Here is a 24,597-nt window from a genome sequence, read left to right as displayed (position 1 = left end):
GTATTATATCTGGGAGTCCTGATTAGTGATTGCTTCTTCGCTTAAGTCAGAAGAAGTCCTTAGAAGCTTTAGGATGAGAAAATTCAGGGAGACCAAATCTGCAGGAAGAAATGAAGGAGCAACAGAATTTCTAAGACATCTGAGCTTCACGAGCAGCGGCTTCTCGCCTTCCTCTGCCTCTACCTTCACCTCCAGCAACCTTCTCATCTTCCGATTTTCCAATTCTTTGCCTTATTTCATGAGAAAGCTATTTCAAAAAATAGCTTCTTGATTAATAAACAGAGGATGAAAACACAAATAACTGGAAAACAGAAAACACTTCCACCGCAGAAGAGACAGGACGTAAACGGGGTCACGAGAGCCCCAGAGGGTGGTGGGGCAGCACAGCCCAAGACCTGGGCGCATCCCTGGAGCACTCAGTGATCAGAACGCGGTGCCTCGTGGTCTGCAGCCCCACGCTGGATGAACTGTCAGCGTCACCTGGAAAGTTTTATGAAAACATCGAACCTTCAGGCCTGTCATTGCCGAGTCTCCTTCATTGGGTCTGACATGGGCCTTTATTAATTACTGTGCTACATATGAAGAAAAACAAGCTCATAATAATGTGCCTCAGCCAACTTTACATTGTTTTTAGTAGAGAATCTCACATAGGGTATTCCATTTAAGCAAATAAGCGAGTGGGAAAAAGACAGGAGGAGTGTGGCTTAGCAGAGGGCTGAACCCAGGTATCTTCCATTTTAGAAGATAATTTGGTTTATGAATGATGGAGGAAAGTCGAGTAAAGATACTAAATAATGATCCATAGCTGTATACCTTTTTAAATTTTTTTAAAATCTATTTATTTATTTATTTATTTATTTATTTATTTGGTACAGGGTCTCACTACACAGCTAGGACTCACAGGGATCCTCCTGTGTCAGCCTTCCCAGCGCGGGGATTGCAGGTGTGCACCACCATACCTGGTTTTGGTGGCTATTGTGGTGCACCCAGGGTCCTGGGACCAGCATGGCATGTGGCACCAGGGATCGAACTTGGGTCCTCGTGCTTGCCAGGCAGGCGCTTAGACTGTATATCTTTAACAGAGCTTTCCCTTTGTCTTCTCTACTTCCCTCTGCCTCTCCCTATCTTGCCCTGTTATTTCCAGATCCTCACAAATGTCATTTCCTTTCCCTGTACTATCTGTATGATATTTTTCCTTCAGCCCTCCTACTCTCATCCCCCTTAGCAAGTCGCAGGTTTCAGTGTAAATGTAACTTCTTCAGGGAAATCTTCCCTGCACCGTCTCGTCCTCCCCCTAGAGGGGAAGTGCCTGCCGTTAGGACCTTGCCTTGGGAAGGCAACAGAGCTTCAGCTGTTACTTCATTGATTAAAGAGGCTTCAATACCACAGATCCTCCTGGGGTTAAAGTACACCACGTGGACCTAAGAACTGCACATGCGGATCCCTCTACTAGGGCTCATGTTTTACAGCTGCCACTTGAAGTACTAGCAAGCAACGAAAGAGATGGCTGAGGATGTAGCAACCATGAAGATTCTCACTTGCGATTTCAAGATCAAATCTCTCGCAAGATTTGGCAGCTGATCAGCCAGTGGATGTTTGCTCAAGGAGCTGTTCTGGAATCCAGCTGAACATGTGGGCTTTGATGCTCACTTATGATGATTAATTAGCTTTCAGACTTTTACATGATATGGGACAGAAATAGCAGGATTTTCTTTACCCTAAAAGTGAAATGCAGGAAATCTTTACTCTGTCTTGGTTTTAACTTGTAGGAATGCAAGATGAAGGGAGGAATTACTGAGTTGAGGAGAAGGACGGGAGAGGGAGTGGGAGAAAGATAGATCTATGTATGTAAGCAAGGTGGCTGGACCCCTGCCGTGTGCCTCTTCTGCTCTGTGGCAAGAGCAGGTGATCCTTAATTTTTTTGTCTTCTTTTTCCAATTCTTTTTCTTTCTTTTTATTTATCTGTCTATCTATCTATCTATCTATCTATCTATCTTTCTACCAGGAATCAAACTCAGGACCTTACACTTGCTAGGCAGTCGCGTGTGCTACTGAGCTATATCCCTGGCCCCTTCTTCATAGTTTCTTATATTTTTTCCACTTTTTCCAGTTTTGCATACATATATCTGGTAATATGATCAACTAATTTGAAGACAACACTGTGTAATACAACAAATACTGTAAAACTCATATTATTTTCTTTAGTGAAACTCTGTATCATTTGTAGTTTTTCGGCTTCAATATTATTTATTTACTTCTTAGAAAATAAAAAGTCCTTGAGATAGATATTTTAAAAAGACAGTACAGCAGGTAAACAACACAGAAAAGTGATTAATTACCTGACCGTCCATCTCTCTGGAAGTCCACGTGGTACCATTCCCCATCATTCACCTTCTTCTGCAGGGCTTTTATTTTGATGGTACCTGACCCCATGTCCAGGAGGAGGTAGAGGTGACCATCCAGCATCTCGATAGCGAAGAAGTCCACCTTTATCATCTGTGGGTGCTTGGCATCCTTTTGATGTCTTGGCTTGCCGTGGCTAAATAAGATCAGGCCGTTCGGCTCGGTTGTACGGAAGTCAAATGATATGGAGCCTGTTTTCTTTGCGTTCCATTTTGGCAAGGAGATGAAAGACTCTGGGGTTTCAAAGGTGATTGGGTCTAAAGTTGCCACATTTTCACATTTAAACGCCACCACTCCGTGGATCTTCATCTTGGGATCACCTTGCTTGGCGAGGCGTGATAATTCCAGTCTCACATCATTATTTTTATAGACAACCTGTGGGCAGAGAATAGAAGTAAGAAAATAGATTCTGCATTGTAGGACGTGCAACTTGATATCAGTTGTGTAACTTGCAAGCTGATGACACAAAGCACAAAACATTATTCAATTCTGTTGTATAAAGCTTTTGTAAACAAAATTAAATAGCAATTCATTGAACCGTAACCATACCAAAACAATCTGATTCAAACAACACTCATGTAGGTGTGCATACACACAGAGCCTGTTTTGAATTCAACTATTTAAATAAACCTATATAGATATTTTATGAGCATGTCTAAATTAGTATCTGAATACTCGAATCCGTAAAAGCTATTGGTCCATTAGTTGGATGTTATACTATGAGGATTAAATATAAATTCTGAGGTCGTTCAGTTTTTCCATCACGGAAGAACTCGAAAGCGGTGTTCCCACCCCCGGTCCCCTAAGCGTAAGCTCTCTTCCTAGTCTCTGGATTCTCTGCACTCACTTCCTTTAGAAAATGCAGGACAAGCTCATGGAGAAGCAGCCTGCAGTCTCTCAGTGAATCCGTATAAAACGTAATCCCAGGCAGGAGCTCCCTCTTGCCCTGGTCCACATTGATGACTAATTGAATCTAGTCATGTGAATCACCACATGAGGAACACCGTGTTGGCTGCGAATTCATTCCTGCTCCTGGTGCTTCATTTTACTACTACATTTTGCAAACGAGCAGGTGGCTCTGCGCGCCCGCGCTCCCAGGGCCTCCCCCACCTCGCGTGGCGCGACAGAGCGGGCTGCGCCGAAAGTCCCGCAGCTCGCGAGCTCCCTCCACACGCTGCTTAGTCACCCGCAGGCCTCTCGATATCACGCCTCACTCTATGCACGTGCAATAAGTCCACAATTATTTCAGTGTAGTACAAAAGGACAGTTACGTCTTTTCTCTACAAAATGCATACAGTAGACAGTTGCATTTTTTACAACTTTACCCATACTGACTTAAGGGTGAGTTAATTATTTCTTTCGAGTAGGACCCAAAGATTTCACCCGAGTCAGTATGTCCAGATTCAAAACGCACTTATTCACACACAAAATATATTCACACAACAAGAAAAATAGGACTGCCTGAATCTGACTGGCGGGCCGTCGATGTCACCCGAGTCCGCCAGCGCGCAAGCCCGCAACCGAAGCAAGAGCTACGCGGGCGGGTGGCTCGGGCTGGTGGCTCCTGGACGTCATTCGTCAGCAGGCGCCTATTTTTCCGTGATTGAGGGGGCAAGCGCTGGTGCTAGACTCCTTGAGCTTAAATTCCAGGCTTCCAGTTTCATAAAGTATGATCCCCTAAAGCTTGTTTGTTTTCCTCAAGAGTAAACAGTGCTTCAGGAGACGACGGGAACGATTAAACAGGCGAGTGGTGCACGTGAGAAAGCCTCCGCGCAGCGAACAGATCCAGCGCCAGCTGCTGCATTCTGCGGCCTGGGACAGGCCGAGCATATAAACAGACATGGTAACACACGTCGTTAGCTCTTTATCAAAATCTAACAGAGATTTAAATTCTCCTGCCATCCATTACACGTCAATGTTTAGAAATTAAGCCCACACATACAATCGATTTTTATACTTCATTCTCAGCACATAAAGAAGTCATGTCCGTCCACGCTGAGCCTGCCAATCCCGCTTCCCTTCACCTTAAAGCAGGATTATTCTATGGAGCAAGTTATCCCTTATTCTTTGAGTAAATATGACAATGACTTAATGTGCACCTACTGACAACAAAAGAAGAGAAAAATGAACTTAAGCCACAACAAAAAGGGAATTACAAATTAATTCTTAAGAATACTGTCTTGAAAACAGAAAGATCTGTTAAGTCTTAGGAAAGTAGACTTTCGATTGTCTTTCTTGGGAGATTTTATAACTGGAGAAAATGCTTCTCACTGGTGATTTTCCAAGTTTTAGAAGCTCTCAGACATGAATTTCATGCTGTCATTGTCAATTCTTCTAATTTTACTTTCTGACAGCTTACATTTTAATACTTGAAAGTAGTGTGGACATCTATATAGGTTGGGAATTAATATTTTCTAACCCGAAAGGTGATCTTTCCATTGGTCCATGTCCCCCATGAAACTGGACTGCCTTCATACCTGGGGTTTTCTGACATGATAAGGTGGGCATATGGATACACGTGTGTACAGTTCCATGAATCTGACAGAAGCAATCACAAAGTGGAAGGATGTGGGGTTAGTACAATTGTGAGCAAAGATATCAGTGAGAGATTTTAAAAACCTTACAAATGCATCGGAGGTCCTGGAGACATGGAGATTCAGAAAGCTGGTATAATTCCTGCCTTACTACTATTTGGGTTGGCCATGTAATTCCTTAATCCCCTCCCTCTCTTGCACACAAGAATGTCCACCAGAGTCTCTTCTATAGAAGCAGGAGAGTTGATCTCTATCTTCCAGCACCAAGATCAGTGCCTCACACAGGTACACACTCAGAAGATATTTACTAAAAGGTGAATAAAATTCTTCATTCACACTTTTAAATCTAGGTATCTGATGATATGTATTTCTTTTCAAGAACAGTAATTTAGACACAGTGAAAATACAGCATATCATTGTCTTGTGGGGCAATCTCACAGCCTAATACTATTTCTGCTCTATTTTGCCAGGAAAATGTGCAAATGTTTGTTCATACCCAGTTCATAAATGACAGGCTGACCTACGTTCCGATTCATCTTGGTGTAAATTGTTTTCAAAGTAAAACAATCTGAGAGTTAAAACTCTCCATAGGTGGAATTGTCTTCCAAGAAAAACTGTCTTAAGGGGAACAGTGTAAGTTGTTTCTCATCATTTTATATTCCTCAAAAGTCTGCTCTACAAAATAGAAAATAATTTTGGATAGACAGATTCACAGCTCTCCAATTTAAACTACTATTACATTTGACTCAGACTTCATAATTACTCTACTTTTCTAAAGTTAGACTTATTCTTAAAATGACCTGAATCTAGTTCAGTGAGAACCACGAGTAGCTATAAGCATCTCTGCTCTTCTTAGAGTTCAATTATAAGCTATTCTTGCTTTACTCTGAAGCACTGTCACATTCAATCATGTGACTCTTTACAACTGTTCATAGTAATGTAGAAAAATATAATTTAAGTTTCACTAGAATATATATATTCTATCTATCTATATATGTCATTGGTGATATTATTGTACACAGATTGTATTTATAGAACTAAGATTATGGGGGATATTGCTTTTTTTTTTAAAAAAGCAATACAAAGTGTTGAGTTTTACCTCCCCATTTCATGGATTTCTGTCATTAGTCTCAAAAAGATAGAGACATAAAGCATGCTTTCCATCTTTTTGTTGATTATGCTTTGTTGCATGTTTGATTTCAACTGCCATGTAATTTCAACACATTGTCACAAAGATCTTCTCCTTTTCTTTCAATGTTTGTTAAGAGTTTAGAAAAAAAAAAAAGCATCCCCTGACTGCCATGTGCAAGAATCAAGAGTAACACTGGTAGCAGGAAGTAAGGAGGTCCTTTTCAAATAGAAAGGGATCAAGAGATGGAGAGCAGGTAAGGGAGGGGGCCCAAAGGTGATGAAAAGCATTGATTAAACATACCTTTTGGCCAGTGGGAAGGCGTGCAAGAGACGGAAGGCCCGGGGCGGGCAGTGGCAGACACAAACAGAATCATGATGCTGTGAGCACACCCCAGCTCCCCACAATAATATGATCACTATGCACTGTAAACATGGACTAAAAAGTAACATTTTAAACAAAACAAAGCTGAAACGAAAAAGAGTAGCTTGTTCATCTTTCTATATTCCTAGACAATCCACTTGAAGTAGATACTGGGATGTGATAGTTACCTTAGTAATAACCCTGAAAACGGGGCAATACAGGGGAAGCAAACAAGGTAGACACTATAAATTTGACTGTGCGATATAAACTTGGTTTAACCTGCGTGCTCCTCCCAGGGCCAAGCTGTCTGAGCTCTGTAGGTCTCAGCTTCCCAAGTTTTAAGCGTGACATCTAGAAAGGAGTCATGCCTCATCTCTGAATTCCTCAACTTGCTGTTTCTGTTAGACCGTGTAATTTGGGGCTAAGGCAAAGCACAACTTCTATCATTTCTCTTGTGATGACTTCTTCTGGCTTTGGTTTTGATGCCAGATTACTGTTCTCTATTTTGAGATATACTGAAAGGCTAATCCGGTAGAAGAGAAAAAGTTCGCTGCATCTTAAGGTTCATGGACAAGCCCGAGGTTACGTCTCCCAGGTAGGTACCGGTGGTGGCTGATGGATGAGGCCATTCCCACAGGGACTAGGAGTATGGAAATAAATGTTCTGGTGGGAAAACACTGACAACTCCAATAATGACTTGTCAAAAATAAAGATGTGCATCAATGTAGACATGTTAATGAGATTCTTGAACTAATCTGCACCGATCAAGAGTCCCATGGCCTCACAGTGACAATCTGTGAAATGCTGGGACAAACAAGGGCTGTAGAGTCAAGCAGATATGTGCCTGGTAGGCCAAGCCTGGAAGGCACAGGCACGGCTCATCTCAGTGTTTCCTATTGCCTACTTCAGAATGACAAGGTTAAGGCTAAGCATCTGCTTCTCAAATCAGATTGCAGAAAGGATTCCACATCACTGGCTTGCCTGCCTACAGCCTTGGGCAAGGCCAGCCCTTGCGGGAGCCTGGTATTATTTTCTGTAAAATGAGATAATGGTATCTGCCATATCAGGATTACTGGAAATAGCAAATTGTATTTCAGTTAAACTGTTAAGAATGAGAAGTCTGGAACAGAGTAAGTACTCAAGTAAATAATGGTAACTTATGGCAATATACTTATGAAACATAACACTATCATCATTGAATAACATTAAATATATAACACTGAACACTACTAAATTATCATGGAATTAATGGGATCGCACGATGCAGTTGCAATTGTTTCAAGAATAAGAGTGGATGAGGCATGCAGCTGAGCAGGGTGGGCCACAGGGACTTCGCAGGCTGGAAATGCCTTTCTCAGCCTGACATCTGCACTGCAGCCTCATGGCCGCTCCAGACTGCCTCTCTAAAGTGCCGAGGCCTGAAGATACAGGCACACAGTGTGCTGCCCATTCTGGAAGTCCCGGTCCCTCATGTAACCACAAAATAGCCATCACTGCCCCAACCACCGCACCCTTAAGATTACTGCTCTTAACAATCAGTTAAGATTTTTTTTTTTAAATTTTATTTTATTTATTTGTGTGTGTGGCCAGCTCAGCCCACCAGGGGGCCTGGCCAGCTGGCATGTGGTGCTGGGGGATTGAACTGTGGTCCCTGTGCTTTGCTAAGCCTGTTCCAAGTAGGTGCTTCAGACCACTGAGCCATCTCACCAGCCCCAATCAGTTAAGATTTATCAGCTACATGGCTGGGAATAGAGCTCAGTGGCATAAAGGCCTGCCTGGCAAGCACAAGGTCCTGAATTTGATCCCTGGTCACACACACACACACACACACACACACACACACACACACACACACACACACACACATGGATTTACAGTTATTTACTGTAAGGCCCTGTCAAAAGAGGTTTTATCATTAATGTGTATATTTCTCATAAGCATCCTAGAAAATAGGTAACAGTATTCTACTAAACTGACAAATATGCAATATGCAATACAGCAGCCATGGTTGAATAATTTTCATCCTATTTTTTTAATGTGTATCATCTCTAATGTCTTATCTATTATTTTGTACTCTCTTTAAAATAAATTTAAAAATTAAAAATAAAAAGGACAAGGAAAAAAATAAGGTTTATTGAAAGGAAGAGTTAATGTTTGTTTGATCAAGCTTGAATGCCTATCTCTGATAATCTGAACAACAAATTTAAGGACAACAATATGCAATGTAACAACCATTGTTAATTTTCTATTCTTGTTTTATAATTCTGTACCATGTTTATTGTTTTATATTGCTTTGATTTGTCTTTGTTCTATTCTTTTTGTTTTTATCCTTCTTAAAATACAGAGAAAAAAATAAGTACTAACTTCACAAGGAAAAATAAAATAAAAATACACAGATCCAGGACTATTAAATGTCTTTCGCCAAGATTAGTACTCTTTGAATATCTAACGATGTTAACTTCAAACTTTGTTTCAGGAGGAAATATCTCTCTGTTTTCGATACAGCAGCTAGGCAGATTCACAAGCAACCACTTGCCGCAAAGCAACAGGACGGCGTGCTTGGAATTACACCCAGCATAAGACAAATACTGGTGCTCTTTCCATTTGCCCTGAGTAAAGTACCTTTCAATGAGCCAAGCACTACAACTAAGCAGAGGAAGTTATCACATGCCTATCAGCTAAATGCCTCCTCACACCATCTAAGAGGGGCAGTTGCTCCAGTTCTAGGATGATAATGGAGTCATTCCACAAATATGTCATCTAGGATTTAACTAGACATCATTAAAAAAAGGGTTTACAGGACAGAATAACTATTTAGAGACTTGCAATAGTTTTCATTTTTTTATGTTAAATGCTCTTGGTATTTCATTAAGATCAAGTGATAATGTTCCTTTCAAATGGCTCGATTTTCTTTTTCTTCTATTTGTGATCTTTCCAGGCATCACCTCCTTGCAGCAGTGCCTTTGCCTCCAAATACAACCAGAAGATAGCCGGCATGCAAAAAGGGCACAGTTGACCCAAGGAGCAAATACACTGCATTTGTTTTGGGTGACCTAAGCACAACAAGAAATAAAAGATATTATAAATTTCAACCTTCAAATGATTAAGTTTTTATTTTAAAATTATTATATAGCTTTCATACTCCATTTAGACAAGCCTTTGTGCAGCCTATACTAAGTCAAAGTGTTTAAGAAAGTACAAGACTGGAGCTGGGGACATAGCTCAGTGGTTTAAGTGCCTGCCTGGCAAGCACAAGGACCTGGGTCTGATACCCAGTACTGCCTGCTGCGCCGGCCTTGCCCTGGGCATGCTGAACCGGCCGCCAAGACCAGGCATGATGGTGGGCACCTATAATCCCAACACTGGAGAGACTAAGACAGGAGGATCACTACCAGTCCAAGATGCATAGCAAGACCATGCACCAAATTCATAAATAAATATAAGATGAAAGAAAGAAAGAAAGAAAGAAAGAAAGAAAGAAAGAAAGAAAGAAAGAAAGAAAGGCAGGCCAGCCCAAGACTGGTCAGGCCTTGTGCTCATGTCCAGTCCAGGAGAACATGGTCCCTAAGAGTAGAGGAGTTTGGTTTCCCTTAAATGTTTGTTATTGATATATACTGACAGCACAGAACCCATGTGCGGTCAGGAACACCCAATGTGCTTGTGCATTACCAGATATAAATTTGATTCTAGGTCATATCTCAAAGCCAATGTCATTGCTATCCATAAAAGATACACATATATTATTACATTGGTGAAATGTTCCATAGGTAGGTAAGTAAATAACATATACATAATGAAATACAAATACAGAATAGCACTTGTGATTTTCCCAGTGCGCTTCTAGTCAGACAGAACCCGAAACAGTGCCTGCTGGCCTTCACTGACTGAGGAGCTGGCAGTGCTCCGGCTTTCCTGGGACTGTCACAGCTCAGATGTCCTCATCAGGACAGCAAGTGTCTGTGGAGCCAGGGTAGGGGCGGTGACAGGGAGGGGCAGTAGGAAAGGGATGACCCAAACAGTGTCCTAATGCATTCTGAGCAGCAGCACCGAGGACAGAGGCAATTCAACCTCAAGGCGTGACACATAAAAGGTTGAAAGGACAAGGGGATGTTTTTAAGAAGGGAAGGCTGCCCTTTTTCTTTTAAGCTAACTGCATCCAGAGACCATGGGCAGATGAAATTTTCAACTAAATATGTCACACTTTCCAATCCAACATAAAACTAGAAATGTAAAAACAGATGACAAAAGCATCATTTCTCTTTTTTTAATTTTATTGAGAAAAATTTGTAATGTGATAGCTTCAAAATAGGTTGTAGGAGACTTACAACAATTAATACACTGCATATTGTTGTCTTTGTAGTAGTCATTCATAGCACTAGATGCAGATATGATATCCTGTCCAGTCACTATTAGTACAGATCTTTCTTCCTACTGAATTAAGAGAAAGTAGCTACATATCTATGCTAATTATTTTGTATATATAGATACAAAATTGCCCTCATTTATATCACCTTTTTTTGTTCAGTTTTGTCAGAGATGGGTATTCCATTGCCCTCCAAATATTGTAGGTACATGAATTCAGCAAAATATTCCAATATAGTCCAGTGCTCCACAATAGTTATCCACAGGACTGGCAATGTCTAAATCTGATGACGTGAGCCCTCCACAGCTCAGCATATTAACGTGGCTTCACTTTTCATACCTCATTTCTACATCTTTCTGCTGGATGGTTAAGACCAAGATAAAGCAAGACCTATATAACAAAACATGTAACTTTTGTGTCTGACATGATCAGTCAAGTCTCCTCAGGACTTACCCTGAAACCCCGTACTGCACTTTGTAGATCCTTTATCAGTGTCAGTCATGTGGATGAGTTATGGCCATTGCTTGACCAAACAAAAGCATCATTTCTCACTAAAGCTACATGACACTAAAGGTAAAACCAAAAATCACTTAAAACTTGCAGAGAAAAAAAAAATTTTATACAATGTTGAGAAAAACTTTTTCTAATTCTAATTAAGCCCTACCAAATATATCCTATTTATTGCCTGGCAAGCATAGGGTTCTGAGTTCAATCCCCAGTACCATAAACAAACAAACAAACAAATAAAATCCAAATGTATTCTATTTATACAATAAGGGGAAAAACACCCTCCATCTCTATTTTTACTGTCATGCAATAAACTGCCTGAAGGCATTTAGATAAGAATTAGAGTCACCTAATAAAAGCCACTGAGATTAGAAGTGAATTGCCCCTGGATTAACAGTTCAATTTAAGGAAGATTTTAGAGGCAGCAACAAAACTAAGCAAACAAATCAAAACTTCAGTTCTAGAATATAGTGACATCTACATATCTCTTATTTGTGGTTCTAGTATGTCTTTTGGAAATACTAGAAAATGAAGGACAAATTCCTGTAATGTGAGGTTGGGTAGATTTTTTTCTTTTTAATGTATTTAGTACATGGTCAACAGAGTCTCACCACACAGATCGGACTTGTAGTGATGCTCCTGTTTTCAGCCTCCCAAGCGCTGGGATTACAAGTGTGTGCCACCATGCCCAATCTCAATCACTATCTCAGAGTGCCCCAGGGTCAGGCCCGGCACAGCACACCGGGCATTGAACCCCGATGGATTTTTTATGCAAACAGAAAATGTGATCAATACTCTTTTTTCAGAAAATTAAAGGAGTTAGACAGCTTGGCATCAGTCTCTGTTCAGAAAAGTATTCCAGATCTCAAGACAGTCTTTTCCTTTTTTTGGTTTTCTGGTGAACAAAGTTGAAACCCAGTGAACCCCGTCCATCACCAGCTGGGGCCTAAGGGCTCAGGAGCAGGTGCACATGAAGGGCAGCCCGGTCAGCAGCAGCGAGGTACTGGGAAAGAGCTCAGCTTCATGGAAGGGCATCTTTAAGCTTAAAGCTTCACAATAAGCTGTTGCTCAGTTAGGACAATGAAAATGCTGCAGGGAAAGATAAATAACTTGCAGGTGTTCTCCTCTGCACATGGTGCTTAGGAAGATAATGAAAAAGTTGCCCAGAAACAATAAATTGAAATGTTTAGTGTTATTTTGAAAGGGATGAAGATGATCTTGCAGAATTTGGTACTCTGTAAGTGGGGATTTAAAGCTATCGCAAGCTAGTGGGTGCTGATACAAAGGGCAGTGCATGCTGCTCTGTCCAAATCCTCTTTAATCTTCTGCCAATCTCAGCGAGGAACAGGTCACCACTATTATGATTTTGAGAGAGTATATCTTCCAATGAACCAAGAATAATAATAGCATCTTTGAACTTAGAATAACAAATTAGTGATATCACTTGTCATGTCTAGACTAGTCAATAAATATTATTTTTGCATACCCCACCTCATGAACTGAATGCCACCTAATTTTACATTTTGTGTTAGGAGTTAGTCATTATTACATCCTGTAACTCAGTAGTGTCCCAAATTTTCTGATCAAGAAGCTTGTCGGGCCACAGAGGAAAGTGACTGATGATGTAGAGGGTGCCTAAGGAGAGTCACATGGAGAGAAAACATTCCCTCAGGCTTTCACAGAGAGCAAACTGGTTAAGCAATGGCCGAGACTCATCCACACGGCTGACACTGACAAAGGATCTACAAACTGTGATACAGGGTTCAGGGTAAATCCTGAGGGGATCTGACTGACATTGTCAGATACCAAAGTTACAGTTCTTGTTAGATAGGTCTTGCTTTATTTTGGTCTTAAACATCCAGCAGAAAAGTTTAAAAACAAAGTACAAAAAGTAAAGCCATATTAATATACTGAGCTGTAAAAGGTTCAAGTCAACAACTTCTGACATTGCCAGACCTGTGGATAACCCATTACTATTATGGACTACTGGACTATATTGGAATATTTTGCTGAATTCACACACCTACCATATTTAAATGGCAATGGAATACCCATCTTTGACAAAACTAAACAAAAAGGGGGATATAAATGAAGGACATTTGAAGTGGAAAAAAATATATATATATATGTATATACAAAATACCAGAGATATACAGCTACTTTCTCTTAGTCCAATGAAAAGAAAGTTTTGAACTAATAGTGTTTAGACAAGATATCATGTCATCTTGTACTATGGATAACTACTATGAAGACAACAATATGCAATGCATTAATTATTTTAACTGTACTACTAACCTGTTTTGAAACTCTCACTGCTTCTTTCTCACTAAAATTATAAAAAAGGAGTTTGTCATTATTAAATATAAAATAGATAATTTATTTTATGTAGCTGTATTTAGGGTGTACATGTATATATACACGCGCACGGATGCACACAAGTTTCAGCTACCAACCCTAGAAAGCCTCTCTTCCCTGTGGATGGGGATGACAGCGACTGTAGTTTTGGGAGTTCCACACGATGCTGACTTCTGAAAGAAGTGTTTTTTATGTCCATCGCTTTTAAGCCGAGAGAGCTTTCCCCAAGGCAGAGCATAGATGCAATATTTTCATGTCAAATGTTTATTTCTTGATTACATGTGTGCATGTATGGCTGCTTAATCTGTTTGAATATGCTCTGTCTTCTGCTAAGGCTGAGCATTCGAACTGATGGCCCACAGTGGCCACTTATTTTAATTTGGACAAATTTTGAGAAAGTCTTCCCTCCATTAATTTGTCAGGTTTGCCTCATATTAAATACTTACACTTACAGGATTCTGTCATGAAGAGTCTACCCAGGTCTCTAGATGCTTTTTGCTAATGGCTCAGTGCCATTTCATAGCTTCATAATATGCCATAATATGTTAAGCCATTTCCATTAATATCTGCAGGCTGCTTTATACAGAGGTATTTGTTTTCTAAATGGATATGACAAAAATGCAATAAAACTTGTGAAGGCATTCTGATAATAGCCTTCTCACACATAGCTAGTGATATAAATTCATTTAAAGTGACTTCTGAATGGAAAAAAGGGAATCATGTCTTTCTTGGAACTGTATTCTAGTTATATTTTTTGGGAAAGTTATCACTCACAAAGAAACATAATTTTTATTCTAATTTATCAGAGAATCTTTTTCGTGCTTGAAAAATACTTCATTAACTGAGAACAAATATACAACCACAGACAGAGGTACGGAAGGGGAAAGCCTGCAGGTAACTGTAAGTGTGCGCGCCCTGCCCACCCACACAGCCCTGGGTCGCCTTCCTGCCGCAGGACACCAGGAGCAGGCATGCCACCCTGGAGGCGGGCGCTGGGGAGCCACAGGCTGTCCTCAGTCCTGCCGCTCTGCAGGAGGCGAGGCCAGAGCCAGCGCAGTTCAGACTCCGTGCGGGTGGACAAGACGGCTCCAAGCGTGCACCCCCAGGGCTGGAGCGGGGCTTTAGTTTGCTGGTTTCTTTCTTTGGCTTGTTTTTACAAAGTGGGACACCAATAACGAGGCCAGGATTCTGTTAACCCTCCTCGCCCGAGGCCTGCGGAGCGTTACCCGTCGCTGGACTGCCCTGGGTGCGGCTCCTGCCCTCTCTGGGCTGCTGCCTGCTCTGCTCATCCGCATCTTGATCTCTGAGCCAGAAAGGAATGCAGAAGCCGCCCCTCGCAGGGCAGCCGCGGGCGGCCACGGGGCTGCGTACCTGGGACGGAGGGCTCCGCAGGCCGGGCTGCCCGCGGTGTGAGGAGGTGGGGAGGCAACGCCACCGTTATGTTTGCGTTCATAGGTACGTCCAAACACCCGCGCGTCGGAGTCACCGCACTGCTGCGTGACTCCTTGCACGCCTCGGGCGACTTCTGCATGCCCTCGGAGGCATCCCCTCCGCTATCCAAGGAGGTGCTGAGGCTGCACTCTTATCCGGTGTTATGCCTACCTATGGCTAGCTCTTGATGCTGGGCACTGAGGAAAGAGTACCAGTTATGATTTCAAATGCCTGAGCTCTTGAATGTTAAGATTTTAAGTGCGTAATTGTAGATGCAATTATTTACATAAACAAGTGACTACACTTATGCAAAGAAAAAAAATCCCAAGGAGGAGCTGATGTTCCCACATGTCCATGCTGACAGACGTACTTCCAAAGTGTAAAGCTGTATTTTGTGTTATGAGCTCTATATTTTGAAAGACTTCATCAGTTAAGTAAATAGCACTTGCTATGTTGGTCACATAAAATTGTCATAGGCATCCAAATGACAGCATAAGTTGAGAGAAAAACAGACTGATACAAATAGAGGTTTTCGTTAGTTTCCAGTAGTGGGCCTGTTCTGAGTCTGTTGAAAATCTGAGCATATATAACTGGTCTTCATTTTTAACTTCAAAAACCCTAAAAAGTACACAGATTGCAGTTTGGGAACTGTTATTTTTCAATTATAACTGCTAAGAACTGAGGTATTTCTTCTTACTGCATTCTTTAATTACTTCCTTTGGAAGGTCCCAAGTGCTTTAGACGTCAGATGAGTTGTGCCTTTTGCCAGGGGTTGCTTAGTTAACTGTTTATTTAATGAATGGGGTTTTATGTGCAGCTGAATTTCTCAAGGCACATGTTAGGCAATTCCTGGCAGCCTCTAAATGGGAGAACGGAGGAACATATTGGCTCTGCGGAAGCTCAATCAGCTCCCAGGCAGGAGCAGAGCTTTTGCCAAGGAAAATTCACTAAAGTAGAAATACAAAGGCCAAACTCACAAAATCCATGGAAAACTGATTCTCCTTTCAAGACTAAATGAATGCGCCTTTGAGGTAGACCAGGTAGCGGAACAATGGAAAGGGTAAAGCTTACAGGGTTAAGAGAAGCAGTCGGGGAAGCCCTCGCCTAGAGGACAGCATGCTGCATTTTCTTGGTTGCTGGAAAAATCTCGATCAGCAGCCTCAAAGACTGTAATATCCTCATGTCACTTCTTGCATGTATTCAACTTTTGGATATCCATTTAAAGACATCATTGTATTTCATTTCAATAAAGAACCAATTGATAAGTGAGTATTTTTAGATGGTGAGTACCATAGATGAAGGATGTGCAGACCTACATTAGGCAGCAGCAACTGGGCCAGGTACTTAGACACAGCATGGACACTGGCTACAAAGTCATTTTCTCTGAGGTCTTGGGAGCAGAAAAATTTCTCAACATATTATCTGGGCTCTAAAATGTCCTAAATTCTTTTGAAGATTTTGGTTTCATTCATTCAGTGATATTAAAGGAAGAAATTGGAGGAGGCTTTAAAAACTAACCACTAGTGTGGAAAAATCACAATGAGAGTGTCAGTGTCTGCGAGCAACGCGATACGCAGGGCAGCGACCTCCCATCCCATTTTTGCGTGAGACGTGAGCGTCACCCTCACGGCTTGCAGAAGCCTGGCCTCCCTGCCCTGGGCCAGCTCAGGGCCAAGCCCTTCCTCTCCCAAAGAGCGATGTCTTAAGTCAGTGCTGCTGCCTCTTCCTCCTCCTTCAGGGCAGGTTCCTCCGCTCCTGGCTTCCGGGCACTCTCCGCACCCCGGCTGGCAGCCCCCAGCTCCCTCTTCATGCCATCGTCCTGTCCTATTCAGAAGTGGACATGGCTGTGCCCGTCAGCCCGGAGATGTTGACCCAGCGCCAGCCTGGACTCCTGTAAGGTTACCAAGTACACAGGCAGGTGTCATCAGGGAAGGCCCGGCCAGCGGGCTCCGTCTGCTCTGGCTCTGAGCACGTCCTCAGCAAGCAGTCTGGGGGACGCTCACCAGACGCAGCTCGCCTCTGCCTCCCCAGGCCATGTTGCCTCACATCCTGTTAATGTGAGGATTAACAGCCCTGAGCACTGGCCCAGCACCTTCCACAGGCCCACTCGTGTTAAGCTGTGTGATATGAACTTTTACTTCACAGCCTTGTGAAGTGAATTTTCATTCTCATACTAAAGCTCAGAGAATTTAAAATCTAAACTACACAGCAGATAGGTGCTCAAGTTGGATAAAAGTCTGTATTTAACCTGATTGCAAATTCATAAAGATCCTTTCAGCACGTGCTCCCCACCACGCTGTACGCTACAGGATGACTCGCAGTGTACCTCATCAGTGGCAGCCATGGGAACACGTCCCCACCCTGCCACCATGTCTTTACTATGTGAGGTAAAGGCACACCTTATCACTAGGTCTTTCTCCCCTAAAGTGGCACAGTTGAGTAGATGTATTTTTCCTGACACTACTGGGAGAGGAAAAAAAAGGTCTTAGGTTCCGTCCCACTCTCTTTCACCTAGATGTTGGGTTTTCTGCTGTTCCTGTGGTCATCCTGCAGCCAACCATAGCCCTTTTGATGTCACTCTTATTTTGTGCATTATTCCCATAACAAAATCAACAAATCATCTTTTTAAGGGACTACAGAACATTTTCTGAATTTTGAAAATTCCTGAAACTAAGATTTTCAAGTGAACTTATTACCAGAAAATAAACAATGAGATGTAGCTCCAGTAGGATGGTATTCTAAGAGCCCGTCACGACTACTCTGTGGTCAGACATGGCTGCTACAGCTTCCTGTAGTTAGGGACACACTGCAGATGGGTCTTCTACAGAGAGGCTGGAGACATTTTGCTTTTCCACTATAATGGACGAAATCCAACACTGCTGGACCAAGATAGGGATGAAGTGGGTGAGGTATTTATTTAGGGTACAAAATATGAAGGGGGATGCTGAATAAACTCAGTGGGTCAAAATGAGAAATACAAGCTGGTGCAGGGGCTGAGGGCTCGATCCTGTGGCCTGCTGTGCCGGCCCCACCGCCGGGCACACTGAGACGGCACTTGAGACTGGGCATGATGGCACGTGTCTACAATCCCAGCACTTGGGAGGCTGTAAGCAGGAGAATCACTACTACTCAAATCTACTAGTGAGACCCCAAACACCCTTTAGGCCCTTCACTAAAATACAGGAAAAAAGAATATTTCAATTAGATATTTAAAAACAGTAAAAGGTCCATGATGAACAAAATATTAATATTTAAGTAAGAATAGGATTAGTATTATCATTTTCCTTTTTTCTCAAGGCTTACAATGACCTGATGCAGTAGCACTGTGATTTAACTTTTTTCTAGGATCAAAGAATAAAATCTGGATTATCTGATGGAGATGTGTTTATCAACACAAGTGCCGGTAGCTAGGAGTACTTTGGGGGGGAAGCCATTAATAGCAATAAAACTAGAATCAGAGTGTACCTGTAGCTGTCAGGGTGCACTATTCACTAACAAGGGATAGTCACAGCGAACACACAGCTTAGCAGACCACACTGCAAGCTCTTCGCTCGCTAAGTCCTCATGGCGACCCAGGGGCCAGAACGAGTCCCTGCCCCAGACCTCTCAGCTCAATGTTCCTTAAAGCACACCTCTGTGGGGCTGCGCGGCCGGGACACGGTAAAACTGGCGGCCCCACTTCACAGATGAGAAGACTGAACTTCAAACCCACTAAGTCGCAGAATCACACTCCAAACGCAAGGCAGTATCTTGCTCCCAGCCACTTAAGAGAAGCAAACCGCGTCCCTCAAAGATCAAGTTTTGGAACCTTACTTTTATCTCGGTCAGTTCCACTAGGCAGTTAACATTCACAAATTGTCCCCAAGAATAAAGACCCCAGCATGAAGTTTTATGAGAACAAGTCAAAATTCAAGGCCCACACATGCACACACGCACACACATGTGTGCATGCACACACATGTACACACGCACGTATGCACATACTACATTCAGTGTCCACTGCAATTACTGACATTCCAGGCACTGAACTTCTCAGTCCATCACACAGGTACAGAACTGCAGCTCACCTCTAACATCTGCCCAGTGTCTCCAAAGCAAGCGTAAAACGAGACACTACTCAGGTGTTCATTTTACAAAATCTTGGTGGCTACATCCAAGTCCATTCAGTAACCCGCAGGCCCCGGAGAGTCAGCAGGCTGCAGCCTCCGGCGCCCGCTGCAGGGAGACTGGTGCCTGTACTGCAGGGTCGTACCCCACACTGGCCAACCCGTGGGACAAGAATGGAATATAATACATACATTTTAGCTCCTGATAAGTAGCATTTTAATTGTATAATAAACTAGAGTCTTGTGGTGGGTCGTGAACAAAAGAACAAAGGACTCAGCATAAAGCCTTCGCATCTTGTGTGGTAAACTGATCATTTCGTGTACCTAGTTACCAACTCATGCCGTGAGGCACTCGTGGATTTCTGATTCTCTTATTATTTACTACTAAATTAAGGAGAAAATAAAATTTTAAAAAGTGTCTAATGGCCCCACAGCAGAACACTTCCTGTTGGCGCACAACACCAAGATAGTGTCCACTGAGGAATACATCAGGACCAAGAGAGAGGGACCATGCTAGGGACTGGGAAAAACTTGTTTCCAGAGAAGAGGAAGGGGTTAAGCGACAGGCTGGCAGTAAAACACGGAGGGGAAGAAGCAAGAGCCGAATAATACAGAAAGAAGACATAAAGGCCTTTATGCCGAACATGCTGGCTGCTTCCACAGCGCTGACGAGCAGGTCAGTGCTGCGGACTGCGCCCTGTCAACTGGCTTCCGGAACCCACTGTCCAGTTCCTGATGCACGCGGTAACTCCAACAAACTCCTCCTGCCTCTTTATGTGCATGTGTCACTCAGGATGATGTTTGCTTTGGATGGATGAGGGGGGGTTTCCCATCTAGGTTGTCACGGACCCACCCCCAAGGTCAGCCCTGCATGCAGGCCTCGCTTTGCTCTGTCGCTGATTTGCCAGCAGCTCTGTCATGAGTGCCCTAAGCAGATGCAAAGCTTCTCCTGGAAAAGGCGCTCTGGACAGTGACTGATTGCAGCATCCATCTGCCTCCCACCACTGTGGGGATCGCGTGCTAAAGACTCTTTGATAATCAGGGCTAAGTCTGTAATCGCACCAGAATGTCTACTAGAGCAAAAGCTTTCAAGTTTTGAGTTATAATTTTAGCTGGAAACCCAGGGTTCTGATTTTAAAGAATCAGTCAACATCAGGAAGTCGCTACAGAAAATACCAGTTAGGTTGGACAGTATAAAATATTGGCCATTGTGATTTTTGAAGGAATAGATGTCAATTACTTGGAAAGGTAAAATATATGCGGCCATTCGGAAGGCAGCGTTTGCACAAGAAAAGTGAAACCCTAAGTCAGGAATCTGAAGAATTGTAGTAAGTCCTCTGGATCCAAATGGCTTCTCTGTTCTTAGATACAAGAGGATAACACTTGTTAGTGGCTTCACCCGCACGTCTTTATCCTCCCTAATCTTAATGATGCTGATGAACTTTCATCCAAAGCAGCATCTTTTTCTCATTCCTGGACGCGTCTGTGGCTGAAGACACTTCAGCAGTGTAGACAGCTGTTCAGTTTTGCATCTGGAATTATTTTTTAAATTGAAAGATAAGGTAAAAAGAGGAGAATTTGTATTTTTTATAAAAACCACAATATTTGAGAGGAAAAGTAAGTATTTGAAAGGATCTGTGTGCTCTGCATTTCACCGTAGAGTGGGACGTGCTTGGAAGCATGGGGCAAGCAGCACCCGACTCACGGGGCCTGAGGAAAGTCCCCGATAGCATCAAGAACAAGCCACTCTAGCGGTGAAGAGTCTAGAAAGGGGAAAGAAAAGCAAGTGGGTGGAGGGGCAGCTTTTCCACCAGGGAAGGCACCTTACAAGGCAAAGCCAGGACCAGAGAATTCAGCGAACAGGGGAGTTGGTGCTACGGTACCCTGGGAAGCGAAGCCTCTCAGCCAAGTGCTGGCTGTGCTTAAGGTGGCCTGCGCATGCACCAAGATTTGCATGGAGGGGAGATAAAGCAGGAAGAAGCCTCGCAGACGCCCACTGTGGCAGAGGTCTTGGGACCTCCAGACGGAAAGAGATGGCACGAAGCCCCAGAACTACAAGAGGCCTGTAGCCCACGTCCTGAAGGGCGCGTCCCCCCATCCTGACAGCCCAAGCAGCCACCAGGTCATTCTCTGTTTAAAGTGTGTGTCAACACGAAACAAGTCACAAATAATATCATGTTTAGCCAAACCAGGCCAATGGAACGCTTTCCAATGTTCTGTCATAAAAGCTGTAATTATGCTGCTTTTATTAAAATATGAGCTTTCCCTTGTGGGTGTCTGACCATGTTCTTCCTGTTTCTGCAAAATATATGTACTTCTAAGTTCAATCCCCGGTTCCGCCAAAATAAATAAATAAATAAATGAATAAATAAATAAAATATGTTTTAAAAAAAAAAAGGGCTGGTGAGATGGCTCAGTGGTCTAAAGCACCTACTTAGAACAAGCTAAGCTAAGCAAAGCACAGGGACCGCGGTTCTAATCCCCCAGCACCACATGCCAGCCAGCCCTGCCCCCTGATGGGCGGAGCTGGCCACACACACACACACACACACACACACACAAATAAATAAATGTTAAAAAAATATATATATATATATATATATATATATATGTACTGCTTAGTGTGTCCTGGCATAAACATAGACATATTCAGCCCATTTCGGAGGAGGTGAATTTATTAATTGTAAAATTAATGATAACACTAACCATTACTAACATCTATTACTCTTGGTGTACAGCAGCCAGCACGCAGTGTGGCTGTTATCGCTGGCCATTACAATGATCAGACAATGCAGGATTCTGGTGCCTCCATTTGCAAACATAGTAATCAAATCTCAGAAAGTTTAGAAAATTTTCTCTTTTTTTTTTTGACTGGCTCAGGCTGCCGTAAGGCCGGGCCTGGTGTGGCATGTGGAGCTGGGGGTGGAACTGCAGTCCCCTGTGCCTGGCTAGGCTTCCCCAAGCAGGGGCTTTAGACAAGTGAGCTAACCCACAAGCCCCCTAGAAAATTATCCCAAAGCTATGTTAGTAGTGAGCACTTCATTACGGTGTCTCAGACTAAATCACAGCACATGAGCCCTGACAAGGATTTAAGCCTAACCCCGCTGAAGAGATGAAGTCCATGAAGACAGCAAGAGAGAGACAGAACAGAGAAGCAGCACTTTCCTTCTCCCCATCCACAGCCATCTCCTGTTAGTCATTCTGTCAGGGCACAGAACCACCTGCGTGTGGAATGAGGACCAAGAGATTGAGAAATTTCAACTCTGGTTGTGGCTCTCTTTTTAATTATGTGCATTTGAAAAACTACCTTTTCAATTTTCTCAGTTTTTTATAGCAGGATGAAAATTGTCTTATTTTTCTCTTTTGAGTAAGTATCGTAGGTATTTCTAGCTTTGTATTAACATCGAACTGGATAACGTACAAATGTATTTCATAATGAGTGTAAAATGTATTATTACATTCGTATCTCAGATTATGTCAGATCTGAGGAAGGCTTGCGAGGCAACGTCAGCCTCGAACTTCGCACCAGCAGCGGGCCAGCTAAGTACCGGTAGTGATCACAGACACGGCATCCCGGCTTTGAGGCGATCGCGGCCGGAAGGAGGATGTTGGGAGCACACAGCGGGTTATAACGAAGGCAGCCAGACTGACAGAAGAGCAATCCAGCGACCTAAAGTGAGCTACATCATGGCCTGGGGCTCAGCAGGACAAGGACAGGGCCTTTCTCTTTCTCAGGTGACTAGGATGGTGGGTGACTTTTAAACTGGTTTAAAAAAAGAAATATAAACACCTCAGAAGGCATAACGGGAATATTAGATGCTTACAGGGAAGTCACCTTACAACTTAGAATTGAACATGTCTATATTTTTTAGTCATATTAGAAGTAGTAAAAAGTAATAATGAAGCAGCTCTGACGAGGCCCTGAAGCTAGCAAAGTGGAACACGTATGGAGAATTTCAGCATCCTTAACCATCTGGGCTTCCGCTTGTGTAAGAACAACAGCTGCTGCCTGCTGGGTAATCTATGTTTACCAGGCATTGTACAAAAAAACTGCAGTCAGTTTTGGCTGTTTCTGTTGTTTGTTTGTTTTTCTGGGTAGGCCCCTGAGCTAAATGCAATTGTTAGCCCAACTTCACAAACAAAATAACCTGAGAGTCAGAAAGTCTGAGTGGTGTAATCCAATCCCAGCACGGCCACAGAGCTAGTAGCTGCGAGTTACAAACCCAGCGAAGCTACAACTCTCACTCAGAGTTCTCAGCCACCACTTACCACACTTCCCTATAGACAAGGGAAGTTTATAAACTGCAGAGAAAAATGTAGTGGGGCACATCGCTGTGAAAGCCACTTTTGAAATTATGGGTGCATTTCTCAACTGTGCTCCGCAGCTATATACAGACAAAGAATGACTTCGTTAAGCCACAGACCAGGCGCAGGAACTGGCCTCCCTTACCAGCTCCACCAGCGTGTCCTGAGGTGAGGTGACTGCAGAGCGCTGCAGTGAATCCACCACAAACGGCACCTCCCTGGCTTGTGCAGAGCCCGATAGGAATGGCCCAGGAAGAAAGGCTGTTCTCGGGACACCGCACCTCCAAGGAAGGACTGACTCGGAGGGACTTGCCGACGGGAGTCCACCATCAATTTGATTACTTCTGTTGTAAACTATTGAGATGAACTGTATTTACAGATATGGCCTCATATCAGTAAAGAGAACACATCTTACTGAGGTATCTTTTGTTATTTGTGCTTCGTGAGAATCCTTCAACAGTATTTCTTAGAATACGCGCAAAGCAAAGGTTAAGACCTTAACTGACCTGACAGGAAATTTGCGTTTCCTTTCAGTGATAGTCCACTCATACTTCTTTTCTAGCATTTGAATAAAGGGACACTAAAAATGACATTAGAGCCCAGCACTCTTGAAGGCTGAGGCGGGAAGACTGCAAATTCAAGCACAGGCTGGGCAATTCAGTGGCATAGCCAGCTGCTGTCAAAATAAAAACTATGAAGGGCTGGGAAGTTCAATGAGAAAGTCTTAGGAAAACTTCCAGTACCACACACATGCGTGCGCACACACACACACACAAGAAACACTGTGCACCTAAAGTTGGCTGGATAAGATTATAGTTCAACGTGTTTCCTTAACCAGTAGTAATAGAACAAATTGGTGGACTCCTTATAGTCACTTAAATTTTCCAATAATTGTTAAAAGATGCTCCTTAAACTACAGAAGATACTGGTTTTTGTCAAGAAAAACGATCTGAAGTGAAATCTGGATATGCCCCAAAAGCTTCAGTCTTCAAGGACTTTTCAATTTCCTCCAGTTCGCAAGTTTGCAAACTGAATAGTTCAGCATATCTCTAATAGAAAATCATCTCCCAAGGCTCCTTTTCCATGCAGGCAAAATCAAAT

At 42.9% G+C, this 24,597-nt stretch overlaps 1 protein-coding gene across 2 annotated transcripts in view; it reads right to left on the bottom strand.

Annotated features, from left to right (window-relative positions):
• Positions 1-24,597, bottom strand: part of Nrxn1 (neurexin 1) — a 1,036,478-nt gene that overhangs the window by 663,077 nt on the left and 348,804 nt on the right. For both annotated transcript variants that reach the window (XM_023703554.1, XM_023703553.1), the window contains one exon: positions 2,340-2,778. In XM_023703554.1, coding sequence (XP_023559322.1) covers positions 2,340-2,778 — 439 coding nt within the window. The remainder of the gene's footprint in view (positions 1-2,339; positions 2,779-24,597) is intronic.

The sequence above is a fragment of the Octodon degus genome, unplaced genomic scaffold (genome assembly GCF_000260255.1).
Source record: "Octodon degus isolate 3935 unplaced genomic scaffold, OctDeg1.0 scaffold00174, whole genome shotgun sequence".
In the NCBI taxonomy this organism is placed as follows: domain Eukaryota; kingdom Metazoa; phylum Chordata; class Mammalia; order Rodentia; family Octodontidae; genus Octodon; species Octodon degus.
This window is presented reverse-complemented; position numbering and strand designations above follow the sequence as displayed.